Source organism: Aquarana catesbeiana, linkage group LG03, assembly GCF_042186555.1.
Source record: "Aquarana catesbeiana isolate 2022-GZ linkage group LG03, ASM4218655v1, whole genome shotgun sequence".
In the NCBI taxonomy this organism is placed as follows: Eukaryota; Metazoa; Chordata; class Amphibia; order Anura; family Ranidae; genus Aquarana; species Aquarana catesbeiana.
Window position 1 is genome coordinate 180343640 of NC_133326.1, and position 20952 is coordinate 180364591.

A 20952-nucleotide genomic window follows, 5' to 3' on the forward strand; every position below is an offset into this window, starting at 1 on the left:
AATGCATGCCAATATTCTGTTTGCTTTATTAGCAGCAGCTTGGCATTGCATGCCATTGCTGAGCCTATCATCCACTAGGACCCCCAGGTCCTTTTCCATCCTAGATTCCCCCAGAGGTTCTCCCCCCAGTGTATAGATTGCATTCATATTTTTGCCACCCAAATGCATTATTTTACATTTTTCTACATTGAACCTCATTTGCCATGTAGTCGCCCACCCCATTAATTTGTTCAGGTCTTTTTGCAAGATTTCCACATCCTGCGGAGAAGTTATTGCCCTGCTTAGCTTAGTATCGTCTGCAAATACAGAGATTGAACTGTTTATCCCATCCTCCAGGTCGTTTATGAGCAAATTAAATAGGATTGGTCCCAGCATAGAACCCTGGGGGACCCCACTACCCACCCCTGACCATTCTGAGTACTCCCCATTTATCACCACCCTCTGAACACGCCCTTGTAGCCAGTTTTCAATCCATGTACTCACCCTATGGTCCATGCCAACGCACCTTATTTAGGTAGCTATACATTTCTAAATAGCTTGTATTATGTGTATGTGTAAACAAACAATTTTCACCTTGTTACTGCAGATTCTGGTGAAGTAAAAATTGCTTACCACTTGGACTATGAAGACCCTAACATTGTTTATGAGCAACGATTAATTGTCCATGCTTTTGATAATGACAGAGTTCACACTACAGTGGCAGAATTAATAGTGCAACTAACAGATGTTAATGATAACTATCCCCAGTGTGAAGGATTTCCTAATATGTAAGTACCATCAGAGTATAATTCTACAATGGTTGGCTGGCAATCTTCATTGCTTTGTGCATTACAAAGATGTTATCCGACTTTATTTCTGAGTCTTACCTCAAGTCTGCATTAGTGACATTACATCACAAAATTACTTTATTTTATTTCTAAAGAATATATCTGATACGGCTATTGGAGGGCTATATCCCCTGCTAGTTTTATTAACCGCTACGGCACAATTCCCCTGTTTGATATCCCAACTCTGAGACTACTTTTGATGGTTTGCCAGACGTGAACAGAAAATGTGCCATTTCTGCCTTGATGGATATAAGAAGACAGTAAGTGGAATTTTTCCACTGCATTCACCCAAAAGTAAAATATCACTTCTTGTGGACTAACCCTCCCACTCTGCAATTTTTTGATCACTTTTATTCCTATTAAAAGGAATGTAAACTTCCCTGGTAATAGGAATAGGGCATGACAGGTCCTCTTTATGGAGAGATGTGGGGTCTAAAAGACCCCACATGTCTCCTCCAGTCTGGAAAGCCTGAGATCAAAAAAAAAAAAAAAAAGAACGATCTCGGACTTTTCAGCTGAGTCCCCGGGATTGTTTACTTCCACCTGCCCACACATGACATCATAATGTCACTTCCAGGCCTTCGAGAGTCATAGAAACTGGCGGAGACCATCTGGCCCTCAGTTTTCTCTATGACTAACTTCCGGCACCGGCGGATTCCTTCTCCGGTTCGTGGATCTCATGGGTCAGTAGAAGCACCGGAGTGTGGTGGGAGGGGGTATGTCTGCTCCCGCCACCTGTAAGAATGATCAAGCGGCTGAACAGCTGCTATGATTGTTCTTACGATGAAGGCAATCGCTGGCTGAAAAAAATTATATCTGAATGATGCCTGCAGCTGCAGGCATCATTCAGATATCACCACTGAAAGCCCAGGACGTTATATGACGTGCTGCGGTATGGAAGTGGTTTTAAATTTAGTGCACACAAAGACATAATTTTGCTATTTGTTTTGGTAAAATAGAAAAGATTGAGTTGCATTACATAAATAGACAGCAAACATGTCAAGCCTTAAAATTGTGTACCCATGAAATGGTAAAAAACTACAGTACCCAAAATTGTCCGTAAACTTGTTACCATGTTGTTTAGTTGGCTCCTGGATTTTGTTTTTTTAAAAGCAATCTGATCCACTGTAGAGTGGCCTGATCGCTGTTACAGGACTATGACGATATTAACCCTCTGGCTACTGTGGAAGGTTTTAACCCCTTGACTACCAGGACTTTTATAAATATACCTTGGTAGACAAGTGGCTAAGTCATGGTAAAAAGCAGCTGTGTGTATTATATGTAACATCCATAGATAAATGCATATTAGCGCAGTCCATTACAATGTATTAAATATGTCACCTATGATTTATTTACGTATGCCATGTTGTACAAGCAGAAATATTATAAGTGCACATTTTAACATTGTATTTTTTTAAACAAAACCATGAAAGAAATCACCCTAATGTAAATAATGTTATCAAAGTGTATAAATGTGTCAAAAACCTTGTTTCTATGTATAAGTTGTATTTAAATATGTACACTGGGGCAGCAACATTCGCTCCTTACACATGCACAAACTGCATCATGTAAACATGGCTACTTGATTGAAAACAATAAACTTTTTACAGTGTCTAATCACAATTATTGATGGCAAGAAGAACAGGATTTGGTTATGCTGACATGACTTGCTGATTCATATCGATTGTCAATTTAATGATAGAGTCACATTACATAATAAAGACTTATACTGCAAGAAGATTGTTACCATACATTCTGTAAGCCAGGATAGACAGCCTAACATTCCAATAGATAGGCTTTCAATCTGCTTCTTATATAATTCCAATTCCGCCTCTTGTGTGTCATTATGTCGCATACTACCCCAGTATGCTGTGGGATGGAAATTTACATTACCTTTGGGTGAGTGCTTGTTTCTTGTAACATAATTACTCCTTATTACGGTCAAGCTATTTATGACACCAGAACTATCTGCTTATACAAACACTGTCCATTAATACTCTTAAATGAACAAATTGTCATTTATCTTTGTTATTTTTGAATACTGTCCTTATGGTTTTCATTCACATGGTATTTCTTTTTAGGATACAAGTGGCTGAAACAATTGAAATCAATGCCCATTTGATGTCAATCACATGTGTGGATAAGGACATTAAAGAACCAAATAATGTTCTTAGATACAAGCTGAATCCTCTTGATGATTTTTCAAAAGACAAATTTACTCTCACCAACAACATACTTACTGTGAGTATGGAACTGTTTTCTTTAAAAGTAAGATCCCTACCTAAGATAGAAAATGCAATATTGTAGATGGAACAATTAAATAATGTGGCTGACTGGGCAGTAGTCTGATAGGCTACTCATTTGCCTGCTATCCAACTTTTCAAGCACCCAGGAAAGCCGCGTACACACAAGCGGAATGTCCGACAGAAAAGGTCCGACGGAAGCTTTTCATCGTCTATTCCAATCGTGTGTATGCCTCATTGGACTTTTTTTTTTAGAAAATTCTCACGGACCTAGAAATGGAACATGTTCTAAATATTTCCGACGGATTCCTATCGGGAAAACCGCTCGTCTGTATGCTGTTCCGACGGACCAAAAATGACGCATGCTCTGAAGCAAGTACAAGACGGAAGCTATTGGCTACTGGCTATTGAACTTCCTTTTTCTAGTCCCGTCGTATGTGTTGTACTTCACCTCATTCTGGATGTTGGACTTTGGTGTGGCCGTGTGTATGCAAGACCGCTTGAGCGGAATTCCGTTGGAACTCTGTCGTAAAAACACGTACATATTATTATAAACATTATAAACACGTATTCCGACGGCAAAACGGGTCATGTGTACGCGGCATAAGACTGAAAAGCATGTTGACACTCTGTGGATGGAGTAATCGGCATTTTTGAAAAATAGAATTTCATGTTCCACCATTTTTCACTGTTTATCAGCTGACAGAGGTTTGCCTAACACAAGATAAATAATAATAATGAAGATGATATTAATGATAACCCTGCTGATGAACTTATTAAAGTGGTTGTAAACCTCAGTCATGGAATCTAAGCAAAACACATATATCTGTAGTGTTTACGTATCTCTCTCCAAAGCTCTAAGTGTCGTTTCTCCTTGGTGCCATCCTCTGTTTTCAGCATGAGTGACTTCTGAGAAGTTTTCCCAACACATTAGATACATTTGTGTCAGGAGGGAGGGGGCTCATCAGACATCTTGCCTATTCAAAACACTGTCCTTCTGCTGTGTGGAGGGGGGTGTATTCCTTTCCCCCAATCGGCTCTCACACACTGTACCTGCAGTCTCTCTGCCCCTCTTCTGTGCTGCTGACAGATAAAGAAAGATTTTAACACTTTTCTGCCCTTTTGAAAGGATGTAGGGAAGAGAAGACTTTAAATAAACAAGTAAAACCTAAATAGGAGGATTTGTTTCATCTCTCTTTATCATCTGAGGCTGTTCACTTTACTGGGTATATGTGAGGGTTTACACATCTTTTTATTTTTTTTTTTATTTTACCCAGTTATGAGCTCAAGTATGTTTCTATAAATTTGCTTTAAGTCTGGACACTAAAATTAAGTCTGAAACTTGCAAAGTGAATTTTCAAAGGTTAATGCTTAAAACGTAGTATTGAGGGTTTACTGAACACTTCAATTGGAACTTCATCCTTATTTGTCTTTTGCTTTCTATGGATTTCGATAATTGTTATTATCTACCATCTGTATCTCCCTTGGAAGATTTACCCTTATTTTCTGTTTCAATTACGGCCTGTACCCAGGACAGGAGGTGAGGGAAATCTCAGCTGCAAGGGCACAGACCCCACAGAAAAACAACTTGTCAGGCTTTCTAACTCTACCCACACTACAATCAAGTGTTTTATTGCTTCATTTGAGAGATTTATCCTACTTTCATTTCCATTGATAGGGTCAAAGACATCACAGAAACTCAAATAAAAGTTCTAAACCTTCCCCACTGTATCTAAGTCAATATAAAAGTTGAGTTCCACTTTAACTTTAATAAACCATATGCATTGGGAGAAGAGTCAGTTTATGTATTCAAAGCATTAGATTTACAGTATATTTATGGTATGCTTCGCTAACAAATTTCAATCTTTGCAGACCGGACCTGAATACTTAGACTATGATAATGATGAATTTGCTGGAATGCAGTTCATACATAGTCTTCAGATTGAAGTGTCGGATGCTGGGACACCTTCTTTGACTAGTAAGTCAAAGTCATTGTAACATTTGTTTATGCTGGTGTACATTGAGCAATGGTTACATGTTTAAAGCAAGATCATTTATGTAAAAAGTTCAAATATAATGCAAGTCACCTCGCCTAAGCTAAAATGTATTCATGTCAAAGTATGGAGCCTGAGGGATGCATGTGTCCCATATTTCTACCTCCCTTCAACTATTCATAGCAATGTTAATGGCATGAAGTCAACAGTTAGGCAGGCCACAGATTATGCATTTTTCTTGCCTTCCACCGTGGGTGGAAGGCAAGAAAATTGCTTGATTTCCCCATTAACTCAGTCAGTGTTGATGGGGGAATCACCTTTGCAGTGCTATTGTGTTCTGCTGGCAGGGAGGCTTCTCTGCCGGCAGAACACAATGATTAGTGTTGCCGGCTCTAGCCAGTGGCACTAACGGTTCAGTAAAAACCCAATCGATATATCAAGTTGTTTACAACCAGGGTGCCCATACATGGATCGAAATTCAGACAGTCCCTTAGCTAAATTTCAATTCATATATGGCCTGCTTTAACCACTTCAGCCCCGGAAGAATTTTCCCCCTTCCTGACCAGGCCTTTTTTTTGTAATTCAGCACTGCGTCGCTTTAACTGACAATTGCGCGGTCGTACAATGCTGTACCCAAACAAAATTGACGTCCTTTTTTTTCCCACAAATAGAGATTACTTTTGGTGGTATTTGATTACCTCTGCGGTTTTTATTTTTTGAACTATAAACAAAAGAAGAGTGACAATTTTAAAAAAAACAATATCTTTTACTTTTTGCTATAATAAATATCCCAATTAAAAAAAAAAATTTAGGCCAATATGTATTCTTCTACATATTTTTGGTAACAGAAATTGCAATAAGCATATATTGATTGGTTTGTACAAAAGTTATAGCATCTACAAAATAGGGGATAGATTTATGGCATTTTTATAATTTTTTTTTTTACTAGTAATGGCGGTGATCTGCGATTTTCAGTGGTACTGCGATATTGCGGCAGACAAATTGGACACTTTTGACACATTTTTGGGACCAGTGACATTTATACAGCGATCAGTGCTATAAAAATGCACTGATTACTGTATAAATGTCATTGGCAGGGAAGGGGCTAACACTAGGGGGCGATCAAGGGGTTAACTGTGTTCCCTAGGTGTGTCCTAACTGTGGGGGGATGGGATTGACTAGGGGAGGAGACTGATCGGTGTTCATAGTATGAACACACAATCTGTCTCCTCTCCTCTGACAGAACCGGGATTTGTGTGTTTTACAAACACAGATCCAAGTTCTCGCTCTGTCACGAGCGATTGAGGGTGACCGGCGGTCATCGCGCCCGCCGGGCACTTGCATCGGCTCCAGCGACACGCTGTGCGCGCGTTCCTTCCACAGCGTCTTAAAGGGCCAATGTACAGCTACTACGGCTCGCCCAGGGGAGCCAACCTGCCGCTGTATAACTGCTGCTGCTGGTCAGGAACCGGTTAAACAAGTAATGTTTTTACACTGAGATAAAAAGGCACATTTTAAAGATTTGTACAACACTAAAATAATTAAAGTACTGTACTGTATTTTGTTTGTGAATGTTCAGGTCCTCATTCACATCATAAAAAATGATAGAAGAAACATGCAGATTTGGCTTACATAGATTATTTTGGGCATGTTCACACCATGCGCAGAGACGTGCAATTTTCTAACATAGGTCTCTGCAAATGCACAAAGAAAACTATTTTTTTTATGTGCCATGTTTACATCACAATGCTGAGGTTACGTAAGTTTTTTTTTCTGCATAGATGCACATGATACCAGTGTTATGGTGTGAATAAGGCACATAGAAAACTTTGTTTTTGTGCCCCTGCAGAGACAAGTGTAGAGAAATGCATGTTTCTGCACATAGTGTGAACAAGGCTTAAGGGCCGACTCACACTATAGCAGAGAGCTGCATTTTTTCTGGAGAAGAAAAACACAGCTTTCCACAAGAACACACAGAAAACCAATGGTTTTCTGTGTGACCTGTTATCCCTTCCTGGCACCTGTCAGCTACAGGGAAGAGCAATGTAGAAAAATGCAGACATGTTGCATTTTTCTGCACCACCCTGCAGATGAGCTCAGTCGAAAAGCACTCAAAACATCTGCAGCAGGAAGCAGCCACTGACCATTTGGGTCGGGGATTCCCTGCCCTGCTGAACAAATCTAAAAATGGGATGTTGTTGACATTGTCATAGCCCCGCTCAGCTGTGTTGATCTTTGGTCTCCTTCCAGGGAGATGTCATGTAACATATTACTGTGATAATACCAAATATAAACACATGATCAGTAAGTGTGTTGAGATGTGTAGCAGGGTGGTCAGTGACATTGAGCCAGGACAGGTACATGTAAGGTGTTCATTAAATTGTATTCTATTCTTATTGTATCTGTGTTTTATTTTAAGTGAAGGAATTTTTTCACAGTGTAGTGTCTTTCTTTACTATTGCTGTATTTTTTTGTGAAGGAGCAAACAGGGTCACTATATATCCTTTGCTTATTCACATGGGGGGGGGCAGTTTCTGGGGGCTCTTTAATGTTAGGGGGCTTCCATATTCTGTTAAGTTAACCCTCACACCCCCATAACCACTGAACCAGGGTTGTGGGGAAGAAGCCCTTGTCCTCATCAACATGGAGGGCAAGGTATTTTGCAAGGGCAAGGTACCCCCCATGTTGAGGGCATGTGGACTGGTATGGTTCGAGGGGAGGTGGTGCATGCTCATCTCCCTTACCTGGCCTGCCTGGCAGCGTGCTTTGAATTTTGAGGGGACCTCATGGCATTTTTTTCAGGGTTCCAGTCAGACCAGACCTAAAGGGCCTGGCATGGCTTTTGTTGGGAACTACACATTTTTTTAAAATTTAGAAGTGGGCTTCCTGTTAAAAGCCTTACCAGATCTGAACTGAAGGGTCCCCATATAAGCATTATAACTGGCCTTTTGCTTTCATGAAACATAGGATGAACCCAGTATCGACACTGATATCCCAATTTCATCTTCATCCTTCTTCCCTTCCTCCTCCATAATATAGATAGAGCTAGGACACAAATCAGGGCAGTGGATTAACTCATTACAGAATGCGAAAAAGTAAATAACTGTCATGAAATACTAAGCTCCAACATAGTGAAATCCAGGAATTCCCTTTTCCTTAATATAGGGTCTGCAGAAAATTAGAAAAATCAAGCAAATGTTATTAAACTGTCCAAAAGTCCAGACAAGCAGTATTATTAATACCGTGTTTATGCTTAACCCAATTTTCAGGTACAGTGACGGTTATTGTAAGAGTAACACGTGTAAATGAATTTAATCCAAAACCATTAGTAAATGTGTTTCAAGTCGCCGAAAACAGCCCAATTGATGCATTTGTTGGAACAACCAGAGTTACAGATATAGACTGGCCATTTGACAATATCGAGTTCAGTTTTGCTGGAGGGGATTATGGTAACCCACCAAAGTTCTACATAGAGTCAAACACAGGTAATGTGCTTACTTTTGCAGTAATTTTAACCATTTAGTGTTTGGGCTAGATCAAGCTCATCAGATGAATTATAGTCCAATCTGATAACACCACATGAAGGTAGATGTTAGAGAATTCAGGATTGCTTTAATCCTCTGTCAAGCTCCTCAGTAGCCTAAAACTGGATGTGTTCAGTATTCATCACCAACTCTGTGTTTCTACATATACTGTGTGTGTGTGTGTGTGTGTGTGTGTGTGTGTGTGTGTGTGTGTGTGTGTGTGTGTGTGTGTGTGTGTGTGTATATATATATATATATATATATATATATATATATATCTACATATACACATACATACATACACACACACACACACACACAATGCTGTGAAAAAGTTTTTTTTTTTGCATATTTGTCACACTTAAATGACTCAGATCATTAAACAAATGTTATTACTACACAAAGATAACCCTAGTAAATACAGTTTTAAATTGATGTTTTCATTTAGTAATGCAAAAAAGCTGTCCAAACCTGCCTGAAAAAGTAATTGCCCCCTAAAACTAATAACTGGTTGTGCCACCCTTCATGGCAACAACTGCAATCAAGTGTTTGCGATAACTGGCAATGAGTCTTTCACATTGCTTTGGAGCAATTTTGGCCCACTCTTCTTTGCAGAATTGTTTTAATTCAGCCACATTGGAGGGTTTTCCAGCATGAACGGCCTGTGTAAGGTCATGATACAGCATCTCAATTGGATTTAAGTCCGGGCTTTGACTAGGCCACTCCAAAACCTAAATTTTGCTTTGTTTGAACCATTTGGAGGTGTTCCTGCTGTTGTGTTCTGGATCATTGTCTTGCTGCATAACCCAATTGAATAAAGCACTTGAGCTTGAGGTCACAAACTGATGGCCATACATTCTCCTTTAGGATTTTCTGGTAGAGCTCAGAATTCATGGTTCCATCAATTAAGGTAAGTTGTCCAGATCCTGAAGCTGCAAAGCAGCCCGAGACCATCACACTACCACCACCATGTCTGACTGTTGGTATGATGTTCTTGTTTTGAAATGATGTATTAGTTTTATGCCAGATGTAATGGGACGCATACCTTCCAAAAAGTTTAAATTTTGTCTCATCAGTCCACAGAATATTTGCCTAAAAGTCTTGGGGATAATCAAGATTTTTTTTGGTAAATGTGAGATGAGCCTTTGTGTTCTTTTTGGAGAGCAGTGGCTTTGGCCTTAAAACTCTCCCATGGATGGATTTGCTCAGTCTCTTTCTTATTGTTGAATCATGAACACTGATCTTACCTGAGGCAAGTGAGGCCTGCAGTTCTTTAGATGTTGTTCTGGGTTCATTTATGACCTCCTGGATGTGTTGTCGTCATGCTCTTGGAGTAATTTTTGTAGGCCAGCCACTCCTGGGAAGGTTCACCACTGTTCCAAGTTATCTCCATTTGTGGATAATGGCTCTCCCCGTGGTTCACTGGAGTTCCAAAGCCTTAGAAATGGCTTTGAAACCCTTCCTAGACTTGTTTCTAATCTGTTCTTGAATTTTTTTAGATTGTTGTATGATGTGTGGCTTTTTGTGATCTGTTAGCATGCTTCACTTTGTCAGACAGCTTCTATTTATGTGATTTCTTGATTCAACAGGTCTGGCAGTAATCAGGCCTGGGTGTGGCAAGTGAAATTTAACTAAGCTTTCCAAAATATTGTGGTTAATCACAGTTCATTGGGAGGGGGCAATAACTTTTTCACATAGGGCCAGAAAGGTTTGGACAGCTTTTTTCCCCTTAATAAATTTAATAATAATTTAAAAACTGCATCTGGATTTACTCGGGTTATCTTTGTGTAATATTAAAATTTGTTTGATGATCTGAATCATTTAAGTGTGAGAAATATGCAAAAAAAAAATCAGGAGGGACAAATACTTTTTCACAGCACTGTATGTGTATGTATATATATATATATATATATATATACATATATATATATATATACATATATATATATATATATATATATATATATATATATATATATATATATATATATATATATATATTTTATTTTTTTATTTTTTTATTTTTTTTACAAATAAACATTGTTTACACTATTTGTCAGATTGAATCTACCCCCTTCAAAGACACTTTGCTGATGTAAAAACTGTGTAAACATACAGGTTTCTTTAAACCAACATACAAACTGAATACCCTTACAATGCACATAGTAGGGATGGGTGAATCTGCTTGGGTACTGGGCACTGCTACTAAAAAGTATTCACACCCCTTGGAATTTTCCACATTCCACAATACCCAGGAGTATTGTGTCATAGCACTGCTCTTTTAAGGAATTACATCATGTACATTTTTTGTTTTTGACATGAATGGCTCACTCTTTGTTTGCATCATGTTTCAACCTTATATGGATTTTAACCACATCCTACCCGGCCTATAGCAAAATAATGGCTGGACGGTGGTTTAGTTATCCTGACTGGGCGTCATAGGACGTCCAGCAGGATAAGCCGCAATCGCGTGCGGCGATTGGTGGAGCGGCGTGTCAGTCTCTTTACCACATGATCAGCTTGGTCCAATCACGGCTGATCATGTAGTAAACAGGAAGAGCCATTTATCGGCTTTTCCTCAATCGCTGCTGACAAACGCGAGTAGAGGAGAGCCAATCGGCGGCTCTCCAGACAGGGGGGGGTCTGCGCTGATTGTTTATCAGCGCAGCCCCCCACGGATGCCCACCAAGGACCACCAGGGATGCCGCCAGGACCACCAGGGATGGCCACCACACAGGACCACCAAGTATGCCACCCTAGACCACCAGGAATATGCTAATCAGTGCCCAGGCAGCTGCCAATCGGTGCCAATTAAAAATGCCTGCCAATCCAATGCCACTAGTGATGCCTATCAGTGCAATCTATCAGTGCCAGTCATCAGCACCCATAAGTGCCGCTTATCAGTGCCCATCAGTGCCTAGCAGTGCTATCTATCAATGCCCATCAGTGCCCAGCAGTGCCACCTATCAGTGCCACCCATAAGTACCCATCAGTGCAGCCTTTCAGTACCTAGTGTCGCCTATCAGTGCCCACCAGTAGCACCTATGAGTGCCCATCAGCGCCGCTTTTCAATGCCCATCAGTGCCGCCAATCAGTGCCCATCAGCGCCGCCTATTAGTGACCATTGTCAGTGCCCGTCAGTGCCATCTCATTGGTGCCACCTCATCGGTGCCACCTTATCAGTGCCCATCAGTGCAGCTTATCAGTGAAGGATAAAACTTACTTTTTTACAAAATGTTATAAAAGAAGCAAAGAAAAATGTTTTTTTTTCCCAAAATGTTCAGTCTTTTTTTATTTGTTTAGCAAAAAATAAAAACTACAGAGGTGATCAAATACCACCAAAAGAAAGCTCCATTTGTGGGAACAAAATGATAAAAAATTTTGTTTGGGTGCAGTGTAGCATGACAGGGCAATTGTCATTTAAAAAGTGACAGCGCTGAAAGCTGAAAATTGGCTTGGGCAGAACGTGGGGTAAGTGCCTGGTATTGAAGTGGTTAAATGTCTGTATATATAAACATTTCTAATTCAAAACCATTGTTTCAAATTCAAGTGTCTTTTGGGGCCTCCGAAGTCACGTCCAATTTTCCCCTTTCTTGTTGTAGCATCATTGGGATGTGACACCTTTTTGACACCTGGATAGTATAGGCCTCTCTGATAAATATATTTTTCTTTCTGGGCAAAAGGTGGTTCCACAAAGTATTGACACAGTGGGGCTGAAAACCATTTATTATTTTCGTTCCACTTCACAATTATGTGCCACTTTGTGTTGTTCTATCACATAAAATCCCAATAAAATACATTTACGTAATTGGTTGTAACATGACAAAATGTGAAACATTTCAAGGGGTATGACTACTATTTCAAGGCACTGTATGTGCAAATGCAAAACTTTCTTTGAGAATATTGTGCAGAAGGTTCAAGTCAACATTGATAATACGGAAATCCTTTAAATAACATGCTTGGGGGTGCCCTAAATGTGTACATGGTGTTATGGAACAGTTCTCATAAACAATTGCAGCAATAGTGTACACTGACAGCACAAATTTGACCAGCAGTAATTGCACAGTAGTTCAGGTTGTCCCTGTTCTCACTGAAGCCAAATTTTCCCACCACTGGCTAATTTCCATCAAACTCACATTAAGTACTAAGAGCCAATAGATGATATAGCTGGGAGGAATTGTCCAGGAACAGGGTATTTTTAACCAGGAAGAACTAGCCAAAATGTACTAAAGAAAATGAGTACAGCAGGTATTTTACTAGAAGAATTAAAAGCCTGCAGATGACACAGCAGTCGAAAATTGCCCAGCAAAAGTACAGTTTTAATCAAGGATGCTAGACTTAACTTAACATTTATTGTATTTATGGGCATAGGGATGTAAAGTGAATGTGAGCGATATCATGTCTGGTGATTTAGGTGCACACTGTTCTTGCACCTAGCTTCACAACAGAGTGCTTTGAGAAAAAACAGTTCCAAGAACAGACGGTCAGTAATGTGGTGAGTGAATCCGGTAGGTAACAAGGGAATATTTAGCTTTGTGTACACCAAACATAATAAAATTATGTAAACATAATTTAAAAAAATGCACAAAAAAATTTAACCCCAGAATAGTCCAATATTAAGAACAAAAAAGGCAAATGGGATTGATTACTCAACAAGCTAGCAATCAAAATTAAAGTATGGTGTTCTATTTGACCCTATGCATTTTATCAGCATTCCTTGTTCTTTTCATATTACAGCTTCCAATGCACTGACACTATGGGATTTACTTACTAAAGGCAAATCTACTTTGCACTGCAAGTGCACTTGGAAGTGCAGCTGCTGTAGATCTGAGGGGGGACATAAAGTGAAAATAAAAAACAGCATTTTCGTTTGCACATGATTGGGTGATAAAATCAGCAGAGCTTCCCCTCATTTCAGATCTACCCCTCAGATCTACAGAGACTGAACTTCCAAGTGCACTTGCAGTGCAAAGTTGATTTGCCTTTAGTAAATCAACCCCTATGGCTGCTCTCTGAGACACTGCTTTATCCAAAAGCCACCTTAATAGTGCTTCTAGTGCCGCGTACACACGAGCAGACTTTTCGACCGGACTGGTCCGACGGACCATCCGATCGTGTGTGGGCTCCATCGGACCTTCAGCAGACTTTTCCAGTCGAAAATCTCACGGACTTTATGTAACGAGCCCCTTGCTTGCTCGGTTCCACTCTCCCGACAATCCTCTGCAGCTATTGAATCAGATTGCAACGTCTGATGGTTCGGTCATCCAATGGTCCGGGACTAGAACCACAGCTCTGTGCCGTTCTAGTCCAGTTGTGATAGCTCAGAACAAACACCAGGCAGGCTGTATGTAAGTTCAAACAGGAATCTTTATTGACAAAATACAGGCTTTTATACACTCAAAGTGGAGGTGCAGACCTCTAACAATACAGCTGTAACCTAATTAACCTAATTAACATGAGCTAACTAACTAATCCCTTTAGACAGCCTAGATGACTCAGACATGACCGTTAGGCCAGACTGGCAGTCTTGTAGTTCAGAAAATCCAATCAACATTATCACAATCAACATAGACTCTTCTTCACACAATAGCAGAGTTAATTATCACAAATAACAATGGGGATCTAATGACTCTTAGATCCCATAGTAGACTTATTTAGAATACACATTTTAGCAGACAATAGACAGACAGGTGTTGGAATTTACATCAGCATCTCCTAACAGTATCTGTCCCAGCATTATGAATCAGCCACTATTCCAATATGGCAAATCCAGGGTCCCCAGACATACAGCTCACAAAGAGCACTGTTCCCCCAAATGCAAGGGCCCCCGATCGATCGGCAAGAGGCTAGCATACAGTCCCCTCCAAAAGTCTCTTTCCCGGCTAGGTCTGTCACACTTTAGATTTGAAACATGCTTCAAATCTTTCCGATGGACTCGAGTCCGGTCGAGAAATCCGCTTGTCTGTATGCCTGTCCGACAGACGAAAACCCACGCTAGGGCAGCTATTGACTACTGGCTATCAACTTCCTTATTTTATTCCGGTCGTATGTCATCACGTATGAATCCGGACTTTGGTGTGATCGTGTGTAGGCAAGTCCGTTCTTTCAAAAGTCCGTCAAAAGTCCGTCGGAAAGTCAGTCGGACCAGTCTGGTCGAAAAGTCCGCCCGTGTGTACGCGGCATTACTCTGCTGGCCAGAATTCAAAAAAAGGCCATAACAGGGCCATATGGTTTAAAAATTATTCTTCCAGGTGACTCTGCATAACTAACATAACTTCTCTGGGACTTCAAATCCTGAACCTGCAGGATTCACCCCAACCCTTTGTAGCAACAAACCTAAACCTCATCCCTAGTAAAAAGGAGCCTAAAGTTTCATCTGCTGGCTTCAAGACAGACAAAAACATTGAAATTCTATAAATTTACTTTTCATATTTACCTAAATAAAAAAACTAAACATGTTTTTTTTTTTTTTTTTTTTTAGTTCTGATCATAATAAATAAAGAATTTATGGTATTTACAAAAGGACTATACATTCCCTTTCAGCAATTAATTTATTTCACCTCTCTGTCTACAGCCTCCTCACTGGACAATGTATCAGCATCACATACTGTATGTCAAGTGAGCGAGGAGTTGACCCACCAAATAGTAAATCTGGATATAGCAGAGGGAACTTAATGACCAACAAGCATGTCCATATGACAAGTATAGTCAGTCAAAATTACAAATGCTTTGGACATTTGGCAGCACTGTGACATTGAATCATCAAAGTACGAAGTTAAAAATATTTATAAAGGTTATTTATTTTATCAGCTGTTGGAATTTAAAAGTGTGAAGCTTATTAAATACAAAGATCCCCTGACTACATTGCCACATGTATTTAAGTTACAAGACTATATCCACTATATCCAATCTTGGTCTTTGTCTGTTTAAATAAACAGTTTGAATTTTGATATAATGTTCAATGTAATTAGAGAAGAAAAAAATCTTTGTTTTACAATAGGAATCATTAAGGTGCGCGGTGAGTTGGATTTTGAAGAAAAGCAGAACTACTCAGTTTCCGTACAAGCAATTGACCTCAACAATGATGTGCAACCAGATCCTCTAAAGCAACGAAAGATTATTGCAGTTGTTGCTATCACTATTACTGTAAGTACATGTCAGTAGCTTGCACCATGTGTAAATGAATCAAGACAACACAAAGAAAACAGCAATAATAATATAAGGATTTCTAGTTGTATTTTTAACGTTGCTGGACACAGCTGCAATAAGAAGGTATAAGTGCTTGATCACACATAGGAAGGCGACTGGCTTTTTTGCACTGGAAGAACGCCAAACTGCCACCACAAGGACACACATAAAATAATTGTTTTCTATATGTTCTGTTTACTCTGAAATTCAACCCAGAGCAGTGCTAAAATGCAAAATTTTAATGCATCGTACATGCAGTGGTGAAGCTAGACGTTCTTTCACCTAGGGCAAAAATTCAGTTTGGTGCCCCCTCCCCCCCAAAGATGACAGTGTCAGTAGGATAGAGTTTGGTGTCTTGAGGGCAGTAAAAGGTGTCAGTAGTTTTTTATTTCTTTTATATTATTAATATGTTTTTATTATTTTTTACAATTTTATTATTTTTTTACAATATTATTATTTTTTTTTTTACAGTATTTTTTATTATTTTTTTTTACAATATTATTTTTTAGTATTTTTTTACAATATTTTAGGAGCCATGTTGGGGGGCTTTGGTGAAATATCAGGGTGTGACAGACCTAGCCGGGAGAGAGACTTTTGGAGGGGACTGTATGCTAGCCTCTTGCCGATCGATCGTGGGCCCTGGCATTTGGGGGAACGGTGCTCTTTGTGAGCTGTATGCCTGGGGACCCTTGAGGTGGTACTACTGTGGATTCGGGTCCTGGTCCCCCAGGACACACAGACTCTGGGGACCCTGGATTTGCCATATTAGAAATAGTGGCTGATTCATAATGCTGGGACAGATACTGTTAGGAGATGCTGATGTAAACTCCAGCACCTGTCTGTCTGTTGTCTGCTAGAATGTGTATTGTAAATAAGTCTCTAGTATGGGATCTAAGAGTCATTAGATCCCCATTGTCGTTTGTGTTTAATTAACTCTGCTATTGTGATAATGTTGATTGGATTTTCTAAACTACAAGACGGCCAGTCTGGCCTAAAGGTCATGTCGGAGTCATCTAGGCTGTCTAAAGGGATTAGTTAATTAGCCCATGTTAATTAGGTTAATTAGGTTACAGGTGTATTGTTAGAGTAATATGAGCCGGAGGTATGCACCTCCACTTTTAGTGTATAAAAGAGCCTGTATATTGCAATAAAAGAGATTCCTGTTTGAACTTACATACAGCCTGCCTAGTGTTTGTTCTGAGCTATCACAACTGGGTTAGAACGGCACATAGCTGAAGTTCTAATCCCGGAGCATTGGATGACCGAACCATCAGACGTTGCAATCTGATTCAATAGCTGCAGAGGAGTGTCGGGAGAGTGGAACCGAGCGAGCAAGGGGCTCGTTACACAGGGGTCTAAACAGACCCCTGATGTCTCACTTTTGAGACAGAGAAAGGGACAAAAAACTGATTTTCCAGTCCCTTACCCTGTAGCCTCTACACTGGACAGCGAATGAACAGACGGCTCTGTACAGAGCTGATTCCTGTTAATTTACAAAATGAAGCACAGTTTATTATGCTTCAGTTATGAATGAACTCAGTGAATGATTGGTACTGATCTCTCACTGTGTTCATTCACAAAAGGAAGGGTCTGGTAAATGACATATTTACTGACCTCTTCCCCTGCTCCTTATTCTCAAACATTCCCCACAGCAGCTGACGGGAGGGGAGAGGTGGGGAGCCGCGGTGCTGTGGATGGGGGGTGGAGGGTCAAAAGAGCACTGGGGAAACTGGGCAGCAGAAGGAAGGGAATCTGGAGAAGAGGAGAGGTAGGTGGAAAATACAGCCTATCGGTTCCACTAAATGATTCCCTCACCACCTCTCCTCTCCAGGTTCCAACAGGTTGCCGACCCCCAGATTAGGGTGTGCCCATGCATACACCTTTATACTGTGCAGAGGAGTTTTCCTGTCTGTTGAGACAGGTGGCAAGTGGTGATGTGAGATGCTGCTATGGTGTCAGGGGCAACCTAGGGCAACCACCAGGCAACCACTAGGGATTCAGGGCATGCTACTGCAGGCATCTATTATTACTGTCATTAGGATATTAGGTTGCTATTGGAGTCATCATAATGTGTATGAAGAAATGAAAAATTGGTAAAGTGACCATTTGCACTGTGAAAGTGCTTTTATTTTTATGTATTGGTAATATGAACGTGTGGATATTTATCTGGATTTATCATTATAGCTTGTTATAAACAATATTAACAAACACAGATATACATCCACATGTTCATGTTACCAATAAATAAATATAAAAGTACATTCACAGTGCATATGGTCACTTTAGCAACTTTACATCATCATTACGTCATCATTCACATAGTTGCCAACAGTCCCGATTTTCCCGGGACAATCCCGATTTTGGGACCCTCGTCCCGATTGGAGAGTGTCCCGAATCGGGATTTTCCATAAGGCGGCCGGCGCCGCCGCTCTATCTGCCTCTAGTGTTGAGTGGAGAGGGGAAGGGGGCTCGATCCGTGCAGCCAATGAAGCGGCTTCTTTGGCTGCACGGCCCCTCCCCTCTCCACTGAAGCGAGCAGAAGACACGGCGCCGGCGCCGTCGCCGTGTCTTGCTGAAAGTTCCCCAGCCCCGTACTGCGCAAGCGCTGCGCCTGCACAGTACAGGGGGTCCGCCATTGCCGAGGGGAACTTTCTCGGCAGAACACCGGCCGCTCCTCCACTGAGTGGGGGCCGGGCTGCATTGGGGTGGAGGCTGCACTAACTGAGGGGGGCTGCACTAACTGAGGGGGGGGCTGCACTGAGGGGGGGGCTGCACTAACTGAGGGGGGGCTGCACTGAGGGGGGGCTGCACTAACTGAGGGGGGGCTGCACTGAGGGGGGCTGCACTAACTGAGGGGGGGCTGCACTTTGGGGGGGCTGCAATAACTGAGGGGGGGCTGCACTGAGGGGGGGAGGCTGCACTAACTGAGGGGGGCTGCACTGAGGGGGGGCTGCACTAACTGAGGGGGGCTGCACTGAGAGGGGGATGCACTGAGGGGGGGCTGCACTAACTGAGGGGGGCTGCACTGAGGGGGGCTGCACTAACTGAGGGGGGCTGCACTGAGGGGGGCTGCACTAACTGAGGGGGGGCTGCACTGAGGGGGGGGAGGCTGCACTAACTGAGGGGGACTGCACTGAGGGGGGCTGCACTAACTGAGGGGGGGCTGCACTGAGGGGGGGCTGCACTAACTGAGGGGGGCTGCACTAACTGAGGGGGGGCTGCACTGAGGGGGGACGCTGCACTAACGGAGGGGGGCTGCACTGAGGGGGGCTGCACTAACTGAGGGGGGGCTGCACTGAGGGGGGGCTGCACTAACTGAGGGGGGCTGCACTAACTGAGGGGGGCTGCACTGAGGGGGGGAGGCTGCACTAACTGAGGGGGGGCTGCACTGGCGGGGGCACCTGATGCAAGGACAGACTCTGGTGGGGGCACCTGATGCAAGGACAGACTCTGGCGGGGGCACCTGATGCAAGGACAGACTCTGCCGGGGGCACCTGATGCAAGGACAGACTCTGCTGGTGGCAGGCGATGTGGCTAGTGACACGCTCAGGGATCCCACTGATTCGGCATTATGGTGAGTTGAATGATTTAATTTTATATTACAATGTAATAATAGAAATAATGCGCTTCAATCATCCTGACACCATAACAACCATGGTGCCAGGATGATTGAAGCGTTAACACCAGGTGTTTGGAGTATCTTTATCTGCTGATTGTTAAACTTTCTAGAATACACATATTTCTGTTGTTGTGTAGGATCTGGGGCTTGCTGTCCCGTCATTCCTCTCTCCCCCTCTCCCTCTCCCCCTCTCCCCCTCTCCCCCTTTCCATCTCCATCTCCATCCCTCATTCATCTCAGACTCTAACCACACCCTCTTGAGCCACGCCAATTTAAGCCACGCCCACTTTTCATGCAAGCCACGCTCACTTTTCATGCAAGCCACGCCCGCTTTTCGCGTAAGCCATGCCCATTTTTCGCCGCAATTATTATGTTTTACTAGGCCACACCTACAAACTAATGCCCCGCCCCCTAATTATTGATCGGCTCCGCCTACAGCCAAAAAAGTGTCCCACATATTTTTTTTTTCAATGTTGGCAACTATGCATTCACATTATAACATTATGGCATCTCTGATGGCAACTTAATGTCTCAGTGACAATGGTAATCACGGAGATCTGCAACCTTTATCACTGCACTACCATTTACAAACACTTAAATGTTGACAAGAAATCAAAATGAAGCTTTTCGGTTCTATTTTAAAATCAGACCTGTAGAGATGTCTATGACCACACTGGATTCTTCTGCACTACATTGTGCTCCAGACAGCAGGCCCCCGCTCAGCTCATCCTTCCATGCAGGCAGCTTGTGCCTCTTTATCTCTGGCAGGGAAAGATGCTCTGCTCCTCCCACCAGTAGCTTTATTGTCCCTGCAGAGCTCTCACTGCAAGCACGGATGGGAGAACCAGTAATCCAGAGCCTGTGAGGCTCCCTATGTTCCTGAGATAGAGCTCGGGATGAAAACATGCATAGGCGAACAGCTAAGAAGCAGGAATGTTTGCAACTATGCACAGCAACCTCCTCTTGGCTTTCTCCTCCTCAGTTCTGGCCCTGCCGCTGCCACTTCTGCTGTCAGCAGTGGTGCCCCTCTCCATACAGCACCTGAGGCACATACCCCGCACCCCCCCCCCCCCCAGTTTCGGCCCTGCGTAGGAAAGCAGCGTACAGCTGTATAGGGACATGAGTGAAGTGTCACTTTGTGAATTTCCAGTCAAGTTCATACACCAAAAAAAGGGAGTTGTGTGGTAAAATGTGCATTACACGGCCACCTACAGTACTACTGGCTTACTGCAACCAGAACCAAAAGCTGCACACTAAACTACAGTGGTTTAGTATATGGGCAATGTGAAGTTTCCCTAAATGAGTACAACTGTACATTCAATATTTACAGTAAAATTTAAGATTTTTTATCGAAACCCTAATCTCCATTTCTTTACTCTATACTGATCATTTCTATCTGTTTTTTTTGTTTGTTTTTTTTACTGGGCAACCTTTACGTATGCTCAGTTTGACCTGCCCAGTTTTAACAGGTTCACTTCAAGCTGTTCCATAAAAGTCTTAATTTTACAATATGTATTTTGAGAAAAAGAGATGTCTTCATCTTTTTTGTGATGTATC

The 20952-nt window shown here is 41.8% G+C and overlaps 1 protein-coding gene across 3 annotated transcripts in view; it reads left to right on the forward strand.

The window, feature by feature from the left end:
* The window catches only part of LOC141131834 (cadherin-related family member 4-like), a 259551-nt gene that overhangs the window by 200779 nt on the left and 37820 nt on the right, over positions 1-20952 (forward strand). For all 3 annotated transcript variants that reach the window (XM_073619568.1, XM_073619569.1, XM_073619570.1), the window contains 5 exons: positions 587-767; positions 2909-3068; positions 4943-5048; positions 8334-8549; positions 15589-15734. In XM_073619568.1, the coding sequence (XP_073475669.1) occupies positions 587-767; positions 2909-3068; positions 4943-5048; positions 8334-8549; positions 15589-15734 (809 nt within the window). The remainder of the gene's footprint in view (positions 1-586; positions 768-2908; positions 3069-4942; positions 5049-8333; positions 8550-15588; positions 15735-20952) is intronic.